Consider the following 18,281-nt stretch of genomic DNA (forward strand, 5'->3'; position numbering starts at 1 on the left):
TCTGTGTTCTCAAGAGTCTGTGCTGCAGATAAATGGAACATTAAGGGAATTACTTCTTTCACTATTTTAAAGAAGTCTTCATTAACATTCATCTCCTTGTGCACTGAGGAGTCCCTGAAAATATCACTCATATTTTAAACCATGTTAATGCTGAATCACTGCCCTCCTTAGAAAAAAAAATATAATAATAATGAAAGAGCTGGTTTGGAACATGCCATGAAGAGCCAGATTGTAATACAATTACTCATGCTTGATACATAAACGGTCCCACTGAAATCAGTTTTCTTAATGAAAGAAGTGTCTATTAAAAGTGTGTCTGAATGAGGATACCGGTAGTCCTGGATAGGAAAGGTGGCCTCTCTGTGCACCATGTGTTCAGGTGACTGCTGCTTTCCAACCCCCTGAAATACCAAGGTGAAAGAATCACAGGAATGATTTCTTTCTTTCTAGTCAGTGTCTGTGCCCATGGCAGCACTTGTAAAAAAAATACAGAATCTGGAATTGGGTACTTTTAAAATTTATTCTGGAACATAAAACATTCTCACCTGGAATTATGCAGCAGGGCCTTATAGGTGCTCCCTGTGGAGCTTTCTTTTCTCAAATAAAAGAAACGTGGAGCTCCGAGGTGACATGCTGCCCTCTGCCACAGTGCAGGGCCAGAAGGGTTACAAAGAGGCTGCTCAGCCCCACGAGCAGGGATAGGGCTGGGCCAGGACAGCAACAGCTCAGCGTGCGTTTGGGGAAGGCTTGGGGTGAGGGTGGGAACCGCAGGCCTTCATCGCTGCAATGCCACCAGCATCCTCCTCAGCCTGGCTGCCCAGCCCAGGCCATTGTGCCCAGCCCAGCAGGTGGTGGAGCTGGGAATTTCTTGAATGTAAAAGACGAGGGCAGGTCTTCACTGCCAGAGGTGGAAGTGGGATGTCTCTGCAGAAGCATCCATTGCAGAGGTACTGTGGCACTTCCCCAGTAGTGAGAGTGTGCCCAGATGTGGGGTCCAACCCAGGCAGAGCATCATCACCATCATCACAACAGCCTCCACATTCAGGGATCGACTGCTTGTTGCAAGCACCTGATGCTCAGCCCAGACCTAGGCACTGCCAGTGAATGCTGATACAGCAACCACAGCAGATGTAGTATCTTATTTCCTTTTTAAGGAGGGGGGGAACAATTTTCAGGTACTAAAACAAGATAGAAAACACGCAGCACAGTAACTTCTTGTCTTTGTTCATGGCTTTGTTGCTGTCCTGATGTTTCATTCCAGTTCTTAATATCCTTTTATTTTCATTTTTCAGTTCATTTTTTCACAATGAACATTGTTCTTCTCTGAAAGTGCTTTTTTCTTTTTTTTTCTTTTTTTCTTTTTTTCTTTTCTTTTTTCTTTCTTTCTTATTCCTAGCGTATTTTATTTGTGAGTGACTATCTTTAAAGCTTGTGGCCTTTAACTTATCTCATTCTGTTCTTGCCTATGCACCTGTTTCATAAGGTGAGCTTTTCATTGCAAAGTATACCATTAAAATATTGACAGAATAATTTGTCACTTTACACATGCTGGGAAGTACTTTCTTGTTTCAAAAGCTTTTCCAGAGTCTGCTGCTGCTTTGCATATCAGAACTGAATGTCTTATACTGCAGACGGTTTATTATAGTTGCCCATTTTCAAGAAATGTCATCAGAACTCTGATTTCTGCTACATTAAATTGATAAAGGGAAAAAAGTTGCTGTGATTTCTTGTGGTTCGTTTAAATGACATAAAGGCAGTCTGATTTTTTTTAGTCCTGATTGTTTGCTTAACCCAGAGATATCAAGGCTGTCAAGCCTTGACATTCATTTTCATTACTTTATTCCAGAGGAATCACTAGGGCTCCAATGAAAAGGGTCCTGTGAATTTTTTCAGGTTTCAGTTGGCCAAAAATAAGTCACAAGAATTTGCCAGGCATCCTTTATGAACCCACTTTTCTCAGGCATGCAAAACAGACCTGCAAGGTTGGAGGGCAAAGGAAGTGAAGGAGAAGGCAGAAGAAGGAATCTAAATTATTGTCAGATTTGACCTCCCCTGATTTTGCTAGAGGTAAAAACAAAATTAAATATCCCAAACTTCTCAACTCTTCTTATGCCCTTTTTTGTACATCATAAAAACTCACATAAGGACATAACACAATTTCCCCTTTATAAGTCACCTTCAACTTAAAAGAAAGCTTTTATAAACTGTGAAAGTTTGTCACAGTTTATTTTGGCAAAATTAAAAACTTGCTTTTTGTAATGCAGCCAAGATGATTTTTCTTTTTAACGTTGACAGAATGAAACCACAGACCACTGATGCAAGTGAAAGGCACTGACCACTGTGACATTTAGTCATATGACAGTGAAAACAGTACGGCAGTGAATATGGTATACCACTAACTTCAAAATTAAAAAGAATAAAAGTGCCTTCAGCAATGCTTGCAAGGGAGTGCAATGATATCTGATAATTTACAGTTGCAGTCTGATTGATGAGGGCCATTCCATATTACCAAAAAAGTCCCAGAAGAAAATTGTACATAATTTGGTTGGACTTTGGGGTAGTCCATCTTTTTAAGAGGCTGTCCCACAGTACTGTTTAGTCTAAGGCTGCTAAAAGCTGCTAAGGCTACAAAATAAACCAGAATAAATCATCCAAAACATTTCCTCAACCCTTTCTTCTCAGATTTTCAACATTTATACAAAACACACTTTGACTAATTTTGATGTGGATGAAAAAGTTCATTAGCTTTTAGCCTCTTTTTTTTAAAAAGCAATGAAGTTTATGTGTTTGTGCTATGGTGTGCCTCTTTCTTTTAGTTGCCCTCAACAAATAAGAAGTTTTAAATATGCGAATCCGGGTGTGAATCTAGAGAAAGATCCGTTATATGTGGAAACTGATGAAGTGTAAGAAGCCTCTTCATAAACATGAGAGGGACTAACAGGGACCAAAGCAGGTATTGCTCACTCATGGAAAAACTCTCCATCAGAGCAAAGCCAACTAACCACAAGATACATATCCAGACACAACTATGCTTCACTTATTCCAATGCTCATGGAAAGCATTTTAAAATCAAAATAAAACATTTCCAGTTGCGTTTAAGTGAAATACTTGCAAAGGCAAAGCCTGGACTCATTGAGGTCAGGGTTAGGGACAGGGTTAGGAAAAGTCAATGGGATGGTGCATCTGGCTGCTATCAGATGTACTTCTGTGGAGCTGTGACCGGTTAATGCTTCCTGAGATTTTCCCTCAGTGAAGAGCTGGCTGTCACTTCAATGACAGAAAGGAGGTGATAGAAGTGGCTTCAAATTAAAAGAAAAATGTGGAGTCATGGTAAAGGAGTTTTATTGCCCAAGTCAGGACAAAGATAGCTGAGAGGTAGCTGCTGCGGAGGGTTTTGAATCACTGTTCAGGAATCTCTTCACCCACAATGAAGAGGAAACTGGATGTAGGTTTTTAGCAAATTATATTTGGTCACACTTAGTCACTTTCGGCCATGGTGCTAGAATGGAGGAGTACTTAGCTAAGGAGAGAGACATATACTGCTTACTTCATCTGGAAACATAGTCCAGTAGTCTGCACTTCTATCACAGATTAAATGGGATTCTCCATGTGAGGAAGATGGGTTGAGTTTAGCCTTGACAATCTCATCTGTACATTTCAACTATCATTAATTAGGTCTTAATTTTATGGGCTTCATTAAGCCTTTCTGTCTGTTATTACTAAACAGTTGTGAGACCATTTCTCCTCTGATACCTTCCGATAGCTTCAGTCCCTACTGACTTCCACAGAGAAGCACCTCTAAAAATGAAACTAAAAATCAGCTCTGTAACTTCCTTCAGCAGGTAAGTTCAGGTGAAAGGCTGGCATACTCCATTTACTGCCCAGGAAAAGGGAAACCGCAGACAGGCTTTTGCTACTGCATTTCCCACAAGTGTCATAAAGCAAGACAAGCTGGTCGCCACTCCTTGTCAAATGGAAGGCACAAAGAGAGAGAAATCATGTTGGAAGAACATGAAATGAAAACAGAAGATCACCAAAACAAAAGATAAAATGACAGGAAAATGAACACATGCTGATGCTTCTTTATTACCATTACACGTCATGATAGATGAGTAAAATTGGGTTATGCTTATATTGTAATGGAAGAAAATAATTGCTGCCTTCTATCAGGAAACCACAAAGGCACTTATTGATCTGTCATCCTTAGGGTATGTCTAGGAATATTTAATAAAATAAACAGAGACAAATAACTCTTCTGAGGTCCCGAAACTCTAATATCCCACACCATTTGGCTTTAAAAATAAAAATAAAAAATTGGCAGGTTTAAAAATAACACCACATCTCTCTGATTAGGAAGGGCTGATGTGGCTTATTTGGATAATCTCACAGCATGGAGGAAATGTGTTTTTATACTTCAAGTAGAATTTGCCTGAATATTTTCCCTCAAAGTCAGGCACCAGGATCCCTCTGGTTGGTTGTCATTTATTCCTCTGGAAATGTTATATCAAATGGCATACAGCACTCTGCCTGGGCATGGAGCCTGCTCCCATCCGTACAGATTTTGTGCAAGCTTCTCAGTGGGTTCTGACATCTCAGGCAGATAAATGAAGAGCAAGTTGGTGATGAACGATGTTCTCTAACATCCTTTAAAACAGGCTTAAATCTTAGTACTGAAGTGATGGGCTGCATCCACATTTCTGTTCTGCACTCGCTGCCTGTCTGCAGAAAGCCCAGGAAACACCCCAAGGGTGTCCATTGTGTCCTGTAGGACACAGGGTGCCAGGCACCACCCTGAGTCCCTCCAGTATTAGGTACACAGCCATCTACCTACTTGGCCTTGCAAGGCCTGCAAATATCACAGCCTGAAGGGTCACAGGAACAGTCTGAGCTCCTGCTAAGCTGTAATGAAAGAAGCAGTATGGGTGTGTGCACGGGTATGATATGAGCTTTCGCTGTCGTTAAGGTTAGCTCAGGCTGGGCCAGATTCATCAGAGGCATAAACTGTGAAGGTGAGGGGCTGTTCTGTCCCTGAGACCAACCAGGGACACCATCACAAGGAAGTTCCCAAGAAAAAATCATGACAAAGAAAAAGGCAGGTGAGGGACCTTCTCTGGAAAGTACCATGCTGCCCTGAGCTGTAGGTGTCTTTGCAGATTCTTCCAAGCCCCGGCAGCAATGGGGTTTGAGAGCTGACCTGTTAGTCTGAGTGTTGCAAAAGCTACAGTTTTCCTTCCCCTGATCTCCTGTTAAGGAGCTGTCTCTGTTTGCCTCCCAGTGTTTCTGCTTGGTATTTTATCATCTTCTCGATGAAAGCTGGATTTCTCTGTGAAAAAGTAGTACCCGTTAACCTACCATTTTCTGCAAAGGGCACTGCTTTATCATCCAGAGTTACTAATAATGTTCCATTTCCAGAGTTTTTAATCAAATTCTTCCACTGAAGGCAGGGTTCCCTGGTTATTACTGTGGGAGAGTGACTGCTGTGTTTCTCTGGAATCGCACACAATCATTTCAAGCAGAAAGCGATTTTTATTTTTTCACATGGATGTTTGGATTCTCTGGTCATGTGTTTTTTATTTCTCAGAGTTTCTGAAGCCCTTTAATTTACTCTAAAGGTTAGAATTGGACAGAGAATAATTTTCTCATCCCGTGTAACTTTGAAAAAATTTGAAACACTTTGCAACCCCACAAGAAGAGGTCTCCAAAAAGTAGACTAGCAGGTGTGCAGCATTAAGGACACTCACTAGAGATGTAAAGTTCAGCTCTACGTCTGTTTTCCTGGGTGTGAAGCAAATTCTAGTTCTCCTTTGCCCCAGCCTAAGTTCTTTTCCAATGTGCTGATGGATGTTCTGTAATGGGACTGTGTCAGCCCTGCCTGAGAGAGCTGCTTGGGTTTCTGTGGATGCAAATCCATGTCCCAGAGAAAGAGAAGCTGATGCTGCAGTGCATTGCATGCAGATCTACTGTCTCCTGGATTCATCCCACCTGGCTTTGGAAGCTAGCTGAGACATCTAAATTAGGAATGAATTTCCCTCAATTCTGCTGCCAAATGATGAAGGGGCATATCCAGAGGGCACCCATCTCAGATACTATGCTGTCGTAAGAGTCTAACAAGCTTCCAGCTTTCCATTTCTGTCTGTCTATGAACAACACTTTTTTATCCTGTCTGCAGTTAGGATGAAAATCCTGACAAAGCAGACATCTGCCTTTCAGCTCCCTCAGCACCAACCTTACCTCAGCATTTCTCTGCTCACAGTTTGATCTGACTCAGGACCCCACATCACCTTCACTATTGCTCACTAAAGCAACAGTGAGCAATTAGTATCCAGGAGACTGCTGTGTTACGCGGACTTTCTAGGTGGTATGTGGGTTTCTGAACTCAGACAGATTTTGCATCAGAATGGAATTACTCCTGATTTCCATAGACACAAGTAAAACCAGAGTCAAATCCCATACTGAATAATAATAATAAAAAAAAATACTTCTAATGAAGAAAAAACATTGTGCAAATGGTTCAGAAAGCAAGTGCAGGTCACAAAGAAATATTACTTGCCCTGGATATGCAGTAGGTGAATACAATGAACCATTAGAGGAAGAATGATCTTGGGGAAAGTGATAATGAGAGCTTCATTTTCTCAAGGAAGATGTGACTCTGCTTTAATGTTCTGACTGTGGGAATTAGGGCAAACCGCATGATTTTCTCCTACTTTCTGGACTCCTTTCTATCCCAGGAGTCTCTCGTACCACTGTTTTGGCTAGATGTGCAGTTGTTGTGCAATGTTATCTTGGAATAAAAGTCTCCATGCTCAAAATTATCTTAGGATCGCTGGTCTACATGGAATTCACAGTTTTTCCATTTCATCACAGCTTCCATATAAATAAGGACTTCTGTGAAAAATGCACCTGATGCACTATATCAGTGTACAGCAAAACTGTTTATATTGACAGCTCTTATACCTTGTTGTATTTCTTCAAAATCTGTAATGATTCAACACCTCTCCTTTGATAATCTGTATGCTGAGTTAAATGTTAAATTAATATAAGGGAAATAAGCAAAATGCAAAGATTACTCAGGTCCATTTTATCTGCTGAATCAATAGGATTGACTTAGTGCTAATGCACTAACCAGATTATGAAAACTTATGCAGCACTGTTCAATGACAAAAGCAAATAACTCTTTGAATGATCTTGACAATAGAACATGTAATCATCTTAATTTGTATTAACTAATTACATTTAACATGGATGTCTTTTTACCTTATTACCTTAAGTGGAGCATCACTACAGTAACCATCTCCCCCCCATTTGAGCACTGAAGTAGATCAAAGCAACAAGTATAGGAGATAGTGGAATGATACTATGTAAGATGCATCAATAGAGTTGTTAAAAACATTTTATTTTTTTTTTCTGGGAGTCATAAACTTTTATATGATCTTTCCATTGACTTTAGTGAATTCTAGATCAAGTCCTGGAAGCTGAAAGTGTAGCTGAAAGATCTTTTAGTAATTCCCTTTAAATTTCTCCTTATTTTGCAACAAGTATTATTTTGAAGGGTTGGTTTCCTTTGTAACTTAGATTATCTGCAGGCAATGGCAACACATAGTAGTGGCCACTGTATAATTAAGGTTGATTGAAAGTTGTTTCCATTTTAAAGTATTGTTTCCAGTTGCTTTTTCTTCAAATCTCTTACTTTGCAATTGAGATTTGAAGGTTTATTCTCGGAAAGGGAACATACCTCTCCTGTATTTTATAAAAATAAAAATAAAAAAATGAATTGCTTTCAAATACATGAGGAATAATGGGAAGAAGAGGAAGGAAGAGGGAAACAATTCTTTGTTTAAAATAAAAAGAGGAAAAAACTCTTTTCCCATTTAAAGCAAAGCTTCAGTGCCCCAGCAGAAGTTCTTAGAAACAGGAGAAACCAGTCCCCTGCCTCAGATGTGTTCAGTTCTCAGTGAACACTGGACTGAGTTCACAGTACCTACAGTCTAGGTTTGTCTTTCAGACATCATGAAGAAATCAGAAACACAATAGATCTGCTTTGTGGGAATTGTTTAGTGTAGAAATGTGTGTCCCTTTGGCAAAATTGGCCCACTCCATGCTTTATTGTTTTACCCCTCCTTAGTATTACAAAAAGTGCTTGGTAATGATGTCTGTTGATATTTTGCAAAAATCTGTTTTAAAAGTCGCATTGCATTTTCATGCATTTGGGTTTTCTCTTGTGATTTGACTTCTGAGTAATTTCTGGAATCCAGGTGTTTTTTTGATAGAATACGGCTTCAAAAAGGCAAGCTTACATCATATCAATACCTAACGCTGCCACTTCCACATGAATATTATCTGTCTTTCTGTGCTGTGAGAGCAGCAGGTGGGCTATGCACAGCATATCTCCAGCATACTGTTCTAGTCTGGCTTCCCTACTGCAAATAATAGCTGATTTGTCCCCTTGGAATACCTCTTTCCAATGATATACTGAGCCCACCACCATAAATGTGTGCAATAGTTCAAAATGAAAGACCCAAGCTCTTCATTAGTAATATTGGATAAAGGAAATGAAGTGGGAGAATAAGAAGGTAATGTAATCTTGGTGCCAATAAAGAACACTGTTTTACATTTAGCCTGCTGTTGGACAGTACATACGGCTAGTACTGGCCATCCCTGTTTAGTTACGCATAGTTGCTTCTCTTGGAAATGCAGCAGCAAATTTTGGGAACTCATTCTGCCATTGTGCCGATCCAACAGATGACAAGTCTGGCTGTGGAACTGCAGTTGATCTTGTTGGCAAAAGCCAACACACTGCATCCAAAGAACTTCTGTTTCTCATGCTCCTCCATTCTGGCTGGTTTCACTCCTGCCTGTTGTACAGCACTGGAGTTCATTCACAAGAGATTCTTTTCTGCTCAGTTACTTCCAAAAAATAAGTGTGTCCATAATTTTTCATTGTGTGATCATTGATTGTGCCCATAACTATAAAGAATTCAGATAGTCTGTGACAGTTATGTATAGTGAGAAAAACAAATGTGACTGTGGCTTTTTAGAATTGCTAGTGGTAAAATTGGGTCCATTTCATGAACTTTCCTTCTTTCAAATTGCAGAGAAAATATTCTTCCATGGGACTGGAGTAGAAAGCTACTTATATTTATCTCCTCTTCTCCCTTGTGCTTTATTCATTCTGACCAGCTAAGGCATGAAACTACAGGGGACAGGAGAAAGGAGTTTGTCCTTTTGCCAAGGGAACAGATATAAGAAGGCATGAGGTGAATAAAGTCCATAAATGGGCCAGAGGCCAGAAAGTTTGTCCTGGTTATTTTTCTCCTCACCTTGTCTTGGAGCTATAAGAATAAGGATTTTAGTAGTCTTCTCTAACTGAGCATAGAATGAAAGTGACTGGTATGTGACAGCTGGGAAGATTTATGAATTTATGAAATCCAAGAAGTAATTCCTTTCAGAGATAACAACAATAGGCAGGAGATCTTTATAATGTACTTCACATTTTTAAACTTGGCCCTGGAAAAGAGATGGTACGGGGTCTAACTGCAGTATGATGCTGATCAAGTCACTCATCCCCTTCAGGCAATATCCTGGCTTCACTGACATTACTGGAGCCAAAATTTCACCTCTCGTATTTCACTTGAGAAGACAGAGTGATCAAATGCATTGCTTACCTGAAGAGAAATTGTGCAAACTATCCAGGAAATTTGAACGCATTACAGAACAGCAAAACTTTATTGGCTAAAAATACTCAAGAAAATTGAGAGAGAAAAGTCTGATAAGGTCCTTCTGTCTTCCCCACAGTTACTCTTGCTGTTCAGAGTCTGTTATATAAGTTTTACATCATTATGTATTTGAATCCAGCAGGACACAGTCCTGAAAATTGCAGTTTATTTATCTTCACTCACTGACCTCCACAACAGGAGATAAGAAACTATTCAGGAGATTTCCTAAATGTCTTCCTACACTGTTTCCATTTTAAATCAGATTGGGAGCCAATTTGTTATATAGAATCATCTATTCATTCCCACTACAGCAGTTATTCGTTGAAAATGGACTTTTGCTATTTGCAGATATCAGACTCCACCTCCTCCAGCTGTAGCACATTTCCACCATGTTATGCCATAGAAACGCTCAAAGGAGAAATGCTGTAGGCACTTCTGGGTGCCCATTTCTCTTGAGGGAGACTCCCAAGATCCATAGAAGAAAACAAAAGCTGATCATTAGGCATTTGATTCCTGACAGCTAACAAGTTAAAAGTCACATAAACTAACCATTAGGAAATAAGACTCCTACATATTCCCAATGTACTTGAATTATCCTTCATAACTGTAGCATTTTACAATTCACACTAGTAAATCTCGTTAATTTCAGCCTACTTCTTCAATTTGTCAAATTAAATTTTAATTTTAATGATGTCTTCCAAATTGTTTGCAAGACAGCATGAGATGCTCTGCAGTGATTAAGTCATTAATTTCTAGTTTATTCAAGACATTAAGCATCAGATCAAGACATAATATCACTATCTAATTGAGCACTGCACTTAAATAAGAAGAGAGGTTTTGGCCAGCTGTAGCAAGACAGGTCTGGAGGAATGCTTACTGAACTGTTTCTCCAAACAGCAGTCACTGCAAATATCAGAAAATCTCAGAAAAAATCCCTGGTTAAACTTTTTTTTTTTGGTCCCTGAGTCTATTCAGACCAGAGGACAGGAGACTAAATACTGACACTGACCTACCTGGGTATTTTTTTGAGATTTCCATTAGCAACTTTAAGTTTTCCTCCCTGCTTTGCACTTTTAGTTTCAAATGTGCAACTCTGTCCAAAATAATATTTTTAAGTCCACTGAACATGAGGTGTAAATCATCAGTTAACCGCCAAGCAGCAACAGCTCTTGATAGCCCAGCTTGATGTCTAGGGGCTTCTTTGGTATGTTTGTCCTCCATGGACGGAGTCCAGGGAAAATTCCAAAACACCAAAACTTCCCCTATGAACTAATAAGGTAGTGTGTTATCTCCTACCTTCTGGATACAGAAAAAAGGCAGGGCTTTCCCGCACCTCTTTACATTCCAGTGGCACACCTACACCAGTTTCACAAAGCCCTTGCTGTGAATCACACCCAACTGGCACCTCTCATCACACAAGAGAGGCAATATATCCCAACCCACACACTTACCAGTGCTCTAATCGTCCATTTCAATATTTGTGTGATTTGTCACCGCAACTTGGCGTAATATCCAGAGTGCATCATCTGACATCAGTTATTTTTCCACATTGACAGCCAAGAGGATACTTATGTGTACACTGAGAGAAAGAGAGAGGGAGGCAGAGATTCAATCTTCAAAGAGTTAATTTAAAGCAGCTTCTTTACTGAAGTTTTCTGTGTTATCAATCTTCCTTTAGTTTTCTAAGTAGCCTTTTAATCTCTGTATTTCTACTCAAAGATCAAAGCATTCGTATTTCTTGAACAGCTAACCTTATGTTATGGTTGATCCATGAAGCGCCAGGTTTTGTAAGAGAGCCATATGTGGAACACTCTGCAGGTCTTTGGGCAGATACCCAAAATTACGACATCTCTGAGGAAGACTGAAATGACTTTGTGGCTGAAATGACTTCAGGAAAGCTAGGAAAGGTATAGGGGCAAACAGGAAAATGCAGCCATATTAAAAAAAAAAAAAAAAAAAAAAAAAAGCTTGAACAGAGTTTCACAAGGAGCATCAGGATGCTCAAAATGCGTTAAGATAAGCACACAGGAGAAGGTACTTTTTTAGGTTTAGCACTAAAACATTCTCCCTAAAGTTGTTAAAGTTGTTTGCTCATGGAAGGAAAGGAATTATAGCAAAGAGCAGAGGTCCCAAGCTGGGGGAGGGTAAACTCAGAAATCTGCCTTATTTCAAAAAGCATGAGAACTGTACATCTTTCTGCACTTGAACTATTCATACTCATTGTATGAGTAATCTTTGCACAGATGTTTCAGAAATATTTTTCAACTGGATAGGATATGAGTGCAAAAGAATAAAGCTTTTCACTTGTTTGTTGGACAAAACAAAGAAAAATTAAATTTGTCTCCTGTTGATGACTTAACCCAGTCAAGTACTGGGTTAAAAATATGTAAAGTTTATTCAGTGACTGTTCGGTGTGCCTAGTGCAAAGTTCCTAGGTCAGTTCCTACCATACATTAACAGTTAATATCAAAACTAATAGAGCAAATACTTTAGCATGTAGGTAACCAAACCATTAAGTTACTTCTGTGTCAGATCTAATATGGAAGCCCTCTTTCTGTATCGTTAGGGTATGATTAGGCATAAAGATTTCAATTACACTTGTTTGGCCTTATACAGGATTTTACATAAATGATACAGTAAATTGACAGGACACCTGGAGAGAAAAGCTGTCACAACTGCTGGCAGCAACTTCCAAGGATCATAAGAAACTTCACCTGCCAGTGCTATTGCTGGGCACAGTTCAGAAACACAACAATTTGACAGCAAAGGACGGAGCTATTACGTTAAACAGTTTGCTAGTAGCATTTCCAATGCCTTGGGGTTTTTCCAGAATTCAACAGAGTTAAGCCAGCAAGAAATCCTTGATTCATCATTTTCTTTCTAATAGTACTCTAAGTAGCAGAAGGAAAACCACCCAAATCAAGAAAATATAAAAATAAAATTTTACTTGTCTCTAACTGCATGATCCAGGCCTATTGACTTTAGTAGAAAGACTCTGACTGTCTTTAAAAGGCTTAATTCAAGCTTTTAAAAGGATTTTTTAAACATGTTTGTAACAACAACAAATCAATAAGAAAAAAAAAGTAGGAAAAACCTAGCTCTGTATTGATTTCAACAGAGGGGACTGTCCTAAGATCCTTTATAATCCTCCTACATGTTTATTCATAAAGGATGCTACAGTGGGAACACACTAGATGACTTCCAAATTTAAACTGGTTAGAGATCCTTTAGGGGGTTCCTGGTTATTATCTGTACAATTTCACCAAAACAGATGATGTAGTATCAATAGTAATGGAATTTTCAGTTAATAGATTACTATTGAATTATCAGAACTGAAGGTTATATTCTTCTCTAGAGATATCTTAAAGTGTATTGTTCAAGAATTTTTCTGATGAAAATTAAAAACCTGTATTCTCTATTACCAAACTGAAAGAGAAAATCCTGCAAAAACAGCAACTACTACAGTGCACTTGAGACATAGTGATTGGACGAAATAGCACATAAGCAATAAATGATCAATATAACAGCCTAAGTAATTACAAAAAGCTGGCTTCACTATATACAATCAGAAACATATTTTTCCTGCTTTATTTCCTTCTCTTTCTTCACCTTTTTCTCCACCTTTTTCTGCGTATCACTGAAAAAAAATGTAGGGAAAAAAAAAAAGAGAACAGAAAAAGAAGAATGCTGGAAAATCTTATTTTAATGAAAAAAAAAGTGAAAATGCAAAGTTTTTAGAGAATCGTTTTCTAGGAATCACTGTTTTAGAAGCAGGTGAGTCATTGATCAAGCTTTGCAATCAAAGAATTCTGAGACCCTTGGAGACGGAGCATTATGAAATTCACCTAGAGAAAGAAAACCTTGATATATATGCTTACACATATATCATCCGGTTAAATAAAGACTTTACAGTCTTTTTCCTTACAGAGGGAATAAAAAAGTTGAAAGAAGCATTCCCATAATGTTAAGAAGTCATTGCCTTCCTCAAAGAACATCATAACTGATGAAGCAATTAAGTTTGAAACATTTTAAAATACTTTTGGTCAAATGCATTTGTGCTAAATGACTTCACTCTGACAAAGATCTATTCCTACTCATAAAGACAGTACTCATCTGTACTTCATTTTCTAACAGGCTTTTTCAAGAAATGCTTCATACTGCAGAGCACAAGATGATGAATATCGCTTAGAAGTTACAACTCCTTTGCAGAGGGTTGACTTGTTCATGGGCCAGTTCAACAACGTCCTGTTAACTTCAATATCTGTCTTCACCAAAGGGAACCTTACCGTTGCTAATCTGGGAACTTCGGAGGGACGCTTCATGCAGGTAAATATCACCTTCACATTAAAAAACACTGGAGTTAAACAGAATAGTGAAAAACAAGGAGCGGTATTATCAAGTTTAATAGGGTGTTAGAAAATTCAAATTGTTGAGCAAAATAGAACCTCTGGAACATAGACAAAGCATCTAATAGAGTATTCAGCATTTTAAATGTTTCACATGGGCTTTGTGGTTTGGAGCAATGGTTTTGGAGCAAAATCTGCCATATCTCCACTTTGGCTGGTTCAGTCCAGAGATCTTTTTTGGTCTGTACAAACTACATTTCTTTGAAAGGAATATAAACTGAATTTTTTGTCCTAGATACATATCAAGCATTCTCCAACCCCAGCTGGGGGCAAAAAGCTCTAAAGCAATGACTGATTCTCTGAACAGTTTCAGATGCATGCTTCATACGGTCAATTGATCTAGAAGATCAGATTATATCTAGTTTAAAGTAAAATGCCCAGACAGTTTACAGTGTACAAGAAAGAGCATTAGTTGTTTCTATATACTGATCCACTTCTATGGCAGCAAACTACTTGCTTCATACCCATGTGAGTTTACGACTCACAGCTGAATAATTGAGATTAACTGCTCTGTCACCTAGTTGCAAGTCTCTCTGAGTGCATCTCAGTTTTTAGGACTCATTGTCTTCTCACTATTCTTTTGGACAGCAATTTTTCCTGTCTTAAACCAGGTTGTCCATAGGGAGTGGTAAATCACCCTCCTGAGAAGTCTGTCTCCCTCCACTGAGTACATAACTAATCTAGGCAGGTAGATTAGCCTGCATACCTTCTTTGTAGCTGAATAACAAAATAAATCTAACCCATACAGCCAGTCTTTTAAAAATTTGGCAGTCAAACATAAGAAGACAAAATACTTTGAAAACAATGAGGGCTTCCTCTACTTACACACCTTCTTTCAATCACTGTCAACCCACAATGACCACTTTGGAGAGCTTGTCTTCTCCAGCCACCACAGGGTCCAGCCTGGGTGTGTATCTCGGCCTGGATCCCACCTGCACCCAGGGATCTGTTTCCTTTTTACTCTGCCAGTATTATCCATCCTCTAGCGGACTTCCAAATGTATTGGCAGTCTTTGACGCTTTACAGAGTCTTTGCTCTGTAGGCTGCAGTCATCAAATTTAGCAGTTGTCCCTCAACCGTCATTAACTGGCTCCTGATAAGAAGGCCATCATGTGCTGCTGTGCCCTTCCAGCTTTCCCACATCTGGTAACCTTCCATTAGAAACCACTTGGGCACGTACACCTTTTCATAAATTCTTGATGTAGCATGAGTCATCAGAGAAGACTAAATAATATGCCTTCTTTTTTTTCTCACTCTTCCTCTCATTCTCAGTCCCTAACACATCCAGTGAAGTTACATACTGTCCCCAGTATTTGTTAATCCCCAGTTGGCACCCTTTTTAGACAAAGGGTATCCAACATCCCCACTACTGCCTTCTGCACAGACTGGGTGCAGAACCTGCCCTGGGTTGCACAACCCATAGTGCTCCTGAAAAGAGGGGGGTCAAAGTAATTTACCATATAGGACAGGTGGAAAACAGGAGAAAATCAGAGAAAATTACATTTCTCCTTTCCCCCTAAAAGACAGGAATTTAACAAAATGTTCAGTGACAACCCTGCCAGTTTTACCTGAACTTGCTTTGACGACCTCGTTATCTTTAAGCTGCAGCTAGTCTTCAGCACAGGAAAGGCAAATGCTAAGAGCTACACGCTGAGCACAGGAGCAACCTACGCTCTGTTATTAAACATAGATACTGGTTCACACAGTGAACATGAGCAATTTGTTTAACCTTTCTGAAGCCATTTCCTTATCTAAAATATACAGTTAATAACAGCCACTGTCTTATTCACTGCACTTGTTTTGGGCTGCCATAAAGCTTTTAGGGAGCTGCGGTGGAAAGCACAAGGCAGCATTATTTTTATTTGTAACGTTCCTTAAATTATTCATTCAAGTCCTGCACTATACATCTCATTCAGACATTTACCCACTCATGGAACAATTAAAATATTTCCAGGACACATTTCCCATTCCAGGTTCAGTTACAGATCAAAAGAAAGGCTATTGTGTACACTTCATATTGCCATTAGCAGAAATATTCTCATCATTGAATTAGATTGGCTTGAGTTACAGAGGGAAGTTAGCATTGGGCTCATACTGTAATAAGTAGGAGCTCTTTCTTTGAGGATTTGGTGCAACCAGCAGGAGAATAAGCATACCAACTAGCTTTAATGACACTACCTCCAGATAAAATGTTTAGTGTTTTTTTTTTTTTTTGCCTTTAAATGGTCTTGGAAGGAATACTATGTCTCTAGAATACAGAAGACATCACTTTTTCCAGAATTCAATGTACACTTACATTAAGTCTTTTTTTTTTTTTTTTTTTTTTACACTAATAGTTATCTAGGAAGTGCTTTCAAACATGTTCATTAGCAAATGTCCAACTAAAGCAGATTTGCAGTGTTTCTATGGAAATATAGCTATTAACTGCAATGAGATGGAGATCATTAAAAATTGAGCTATTAAACTAACATTACTGAAGTAAAATGGATTAAAAAAGAATCAGGATAATCTAACAATGATTTAATTTATCAAAACAATATCCCTAATCACTTCCCCATATTTTATAGCAAAGAAAGTAACTATTTTCTTTTTTTGTTTCATTCACAAATATACTGGAACATATTGCAAAAAATCCTCCTCTTTTTCCTTATTGTACACCTACCTGTTGCACAGTTTGTCATTTGCACTAATATTTTCGCTCTTTGTACATGCAAATATTGAATTTTCCTGTGCAACCTATTTGTAACTCATAGCTATTCAGAGCTGACTATATCTGTTAGAGAGAGATTTGCTTTCAGAGAAAATAACTTGCAGAATTTCTAGAAAATTCTATGTATTAACAAACCTGTTTTACATCTGGTTTTATTGTATTAATGTATCTATAATATATTTTCATCAAAACTATTTAAAAGAAAAAGAAAAAATACATACTCATATATAGACTTGTAGTGAACACTGCACCCGGTACTTAGATCCTTTTTGAAGTATCAAATCTTAAGTCTGTGTTTAGACAATTTAGTTTGTGACATAAACTCTGGCAACACAATGACCAAATCTGACACATATTGGTGACAATTAAGGGTGAAATTAATGGGTTTTTAATCAAAATTTTGTTATATTAAATTAGGGTTCATTTTAATTATTACAAACATTTTGTGGGGAATAAATAGATGTTTAAAACACAGTATCATATCATGTAAATTCAATTGAAGCTCCAAGCCTGTGCTGTGGCAGCCAGTAGGTGCCGAATCAAGCTCCTGATGTTCAAACCAAAAAAAAAATTATTTGAAAATGTATCTCACATTCTCCTATTATACCTGCTTACACATGATCAGCAGCCAACCATTTGATTCTTCTTCTCTTCTTTCTTTCATGTTTCTTGCTCTCTTTCCAGATCCTTTTGCACTTTCTTCTGCTCATCACTTTCTTCCTTCCTACCGATGCCTCATGTCTGTTTCCAGCCATATTTTTCTGTTTACCACACAATTACAGCACAGCATTTCTGCAAAAGTCAAGAGAAGGTTTAATATGTAGTTTCTGAGAACATGATTTTTCCTTCTGTAAATGATGGCTAGCTGAGTCTAGGTTTTTGATGTATTTAGAGCCAGATCACGCTGAATAGCTCCTGTCTTTACAAGTGATTCCACTGAAGCTGATGGCTGTGCTAATGACCCAACTGTTATCAGAGTACAGCCTGTATTTTGCTTCTTTAAAAAAAGCATCAGAGGAGCCAATAATATTTGGAATGCAGAAGCAGGTATGCCTTACCCAACCAGTGAATAGTCACCTGTTGTTTTCTACTTGTCCTCTTAGTTGGATTAAATAGAATTTTTCACTTTCACAGCTCTGAAAAGCACTGATACACTAATACAGGAATGGAAATACTGCCTCCTTTGCTAAATGTTTATTTTTTTTCAGCCAAAATCTAAAACTAAAATCAAATCAATCTAGATTGTCCAAGCACAGAAGATTCATGAGCTCTTTTAAGGAGGATAATTGGGGCCGGGAGGTGAATTCCAGAGTTCTCCTGGAGAATAATTGCAGCCCATTGACATACTGAGCATGTTTTGGCTGCATCAGAAATGTTAAATCTGTATTTGGCCATGAATAGATTGGAGTTTGTAGTTTACTAAATATTGTGGAGTTTCTGTTACAAAACAGA

General features: G+C 38.5%; 1 protein-coding gene across 4 annotated transcripts in view; it reads left to right on the plus strand.

Annotated features, from left to right (window-relative positions):
• The window catches only part of MET (MET proto-oncogene, receptor tyrosine kinase), a 135,146-nt gene that overhangs the window by 63,788 nt on the left and 53,077 nt on the right, over positions 1-18,281 (plus strand). For all 4 annotated transcript variants that reach the window (XM_068669532.1, XM_068669530.1, XM_068669531.1 and 1 more), the window contains one exon: positions 13,848-14,039. In XM_068669532.1, the coding sequence (XP_068525633.1) occupies positions 13,848-14,039 (192 nt within the window). The remainder of the gene's footprint in view (positions 1-13,847; positions 14,040-18,281) is intronic.

The sequence above is a fragment of the Anas acuta genome, chromosome 1 (assembly GCF_963932015.1).
Source record: "Anas acuta chromosome 1, bAnaAcu1.1, whole genome shotgun sequence".
Lineage (NCBI taxonomy): Eukaryota > Metazoa > Chordata > Aves > Anseriformes > Anatidae > Anas > Anas acuta.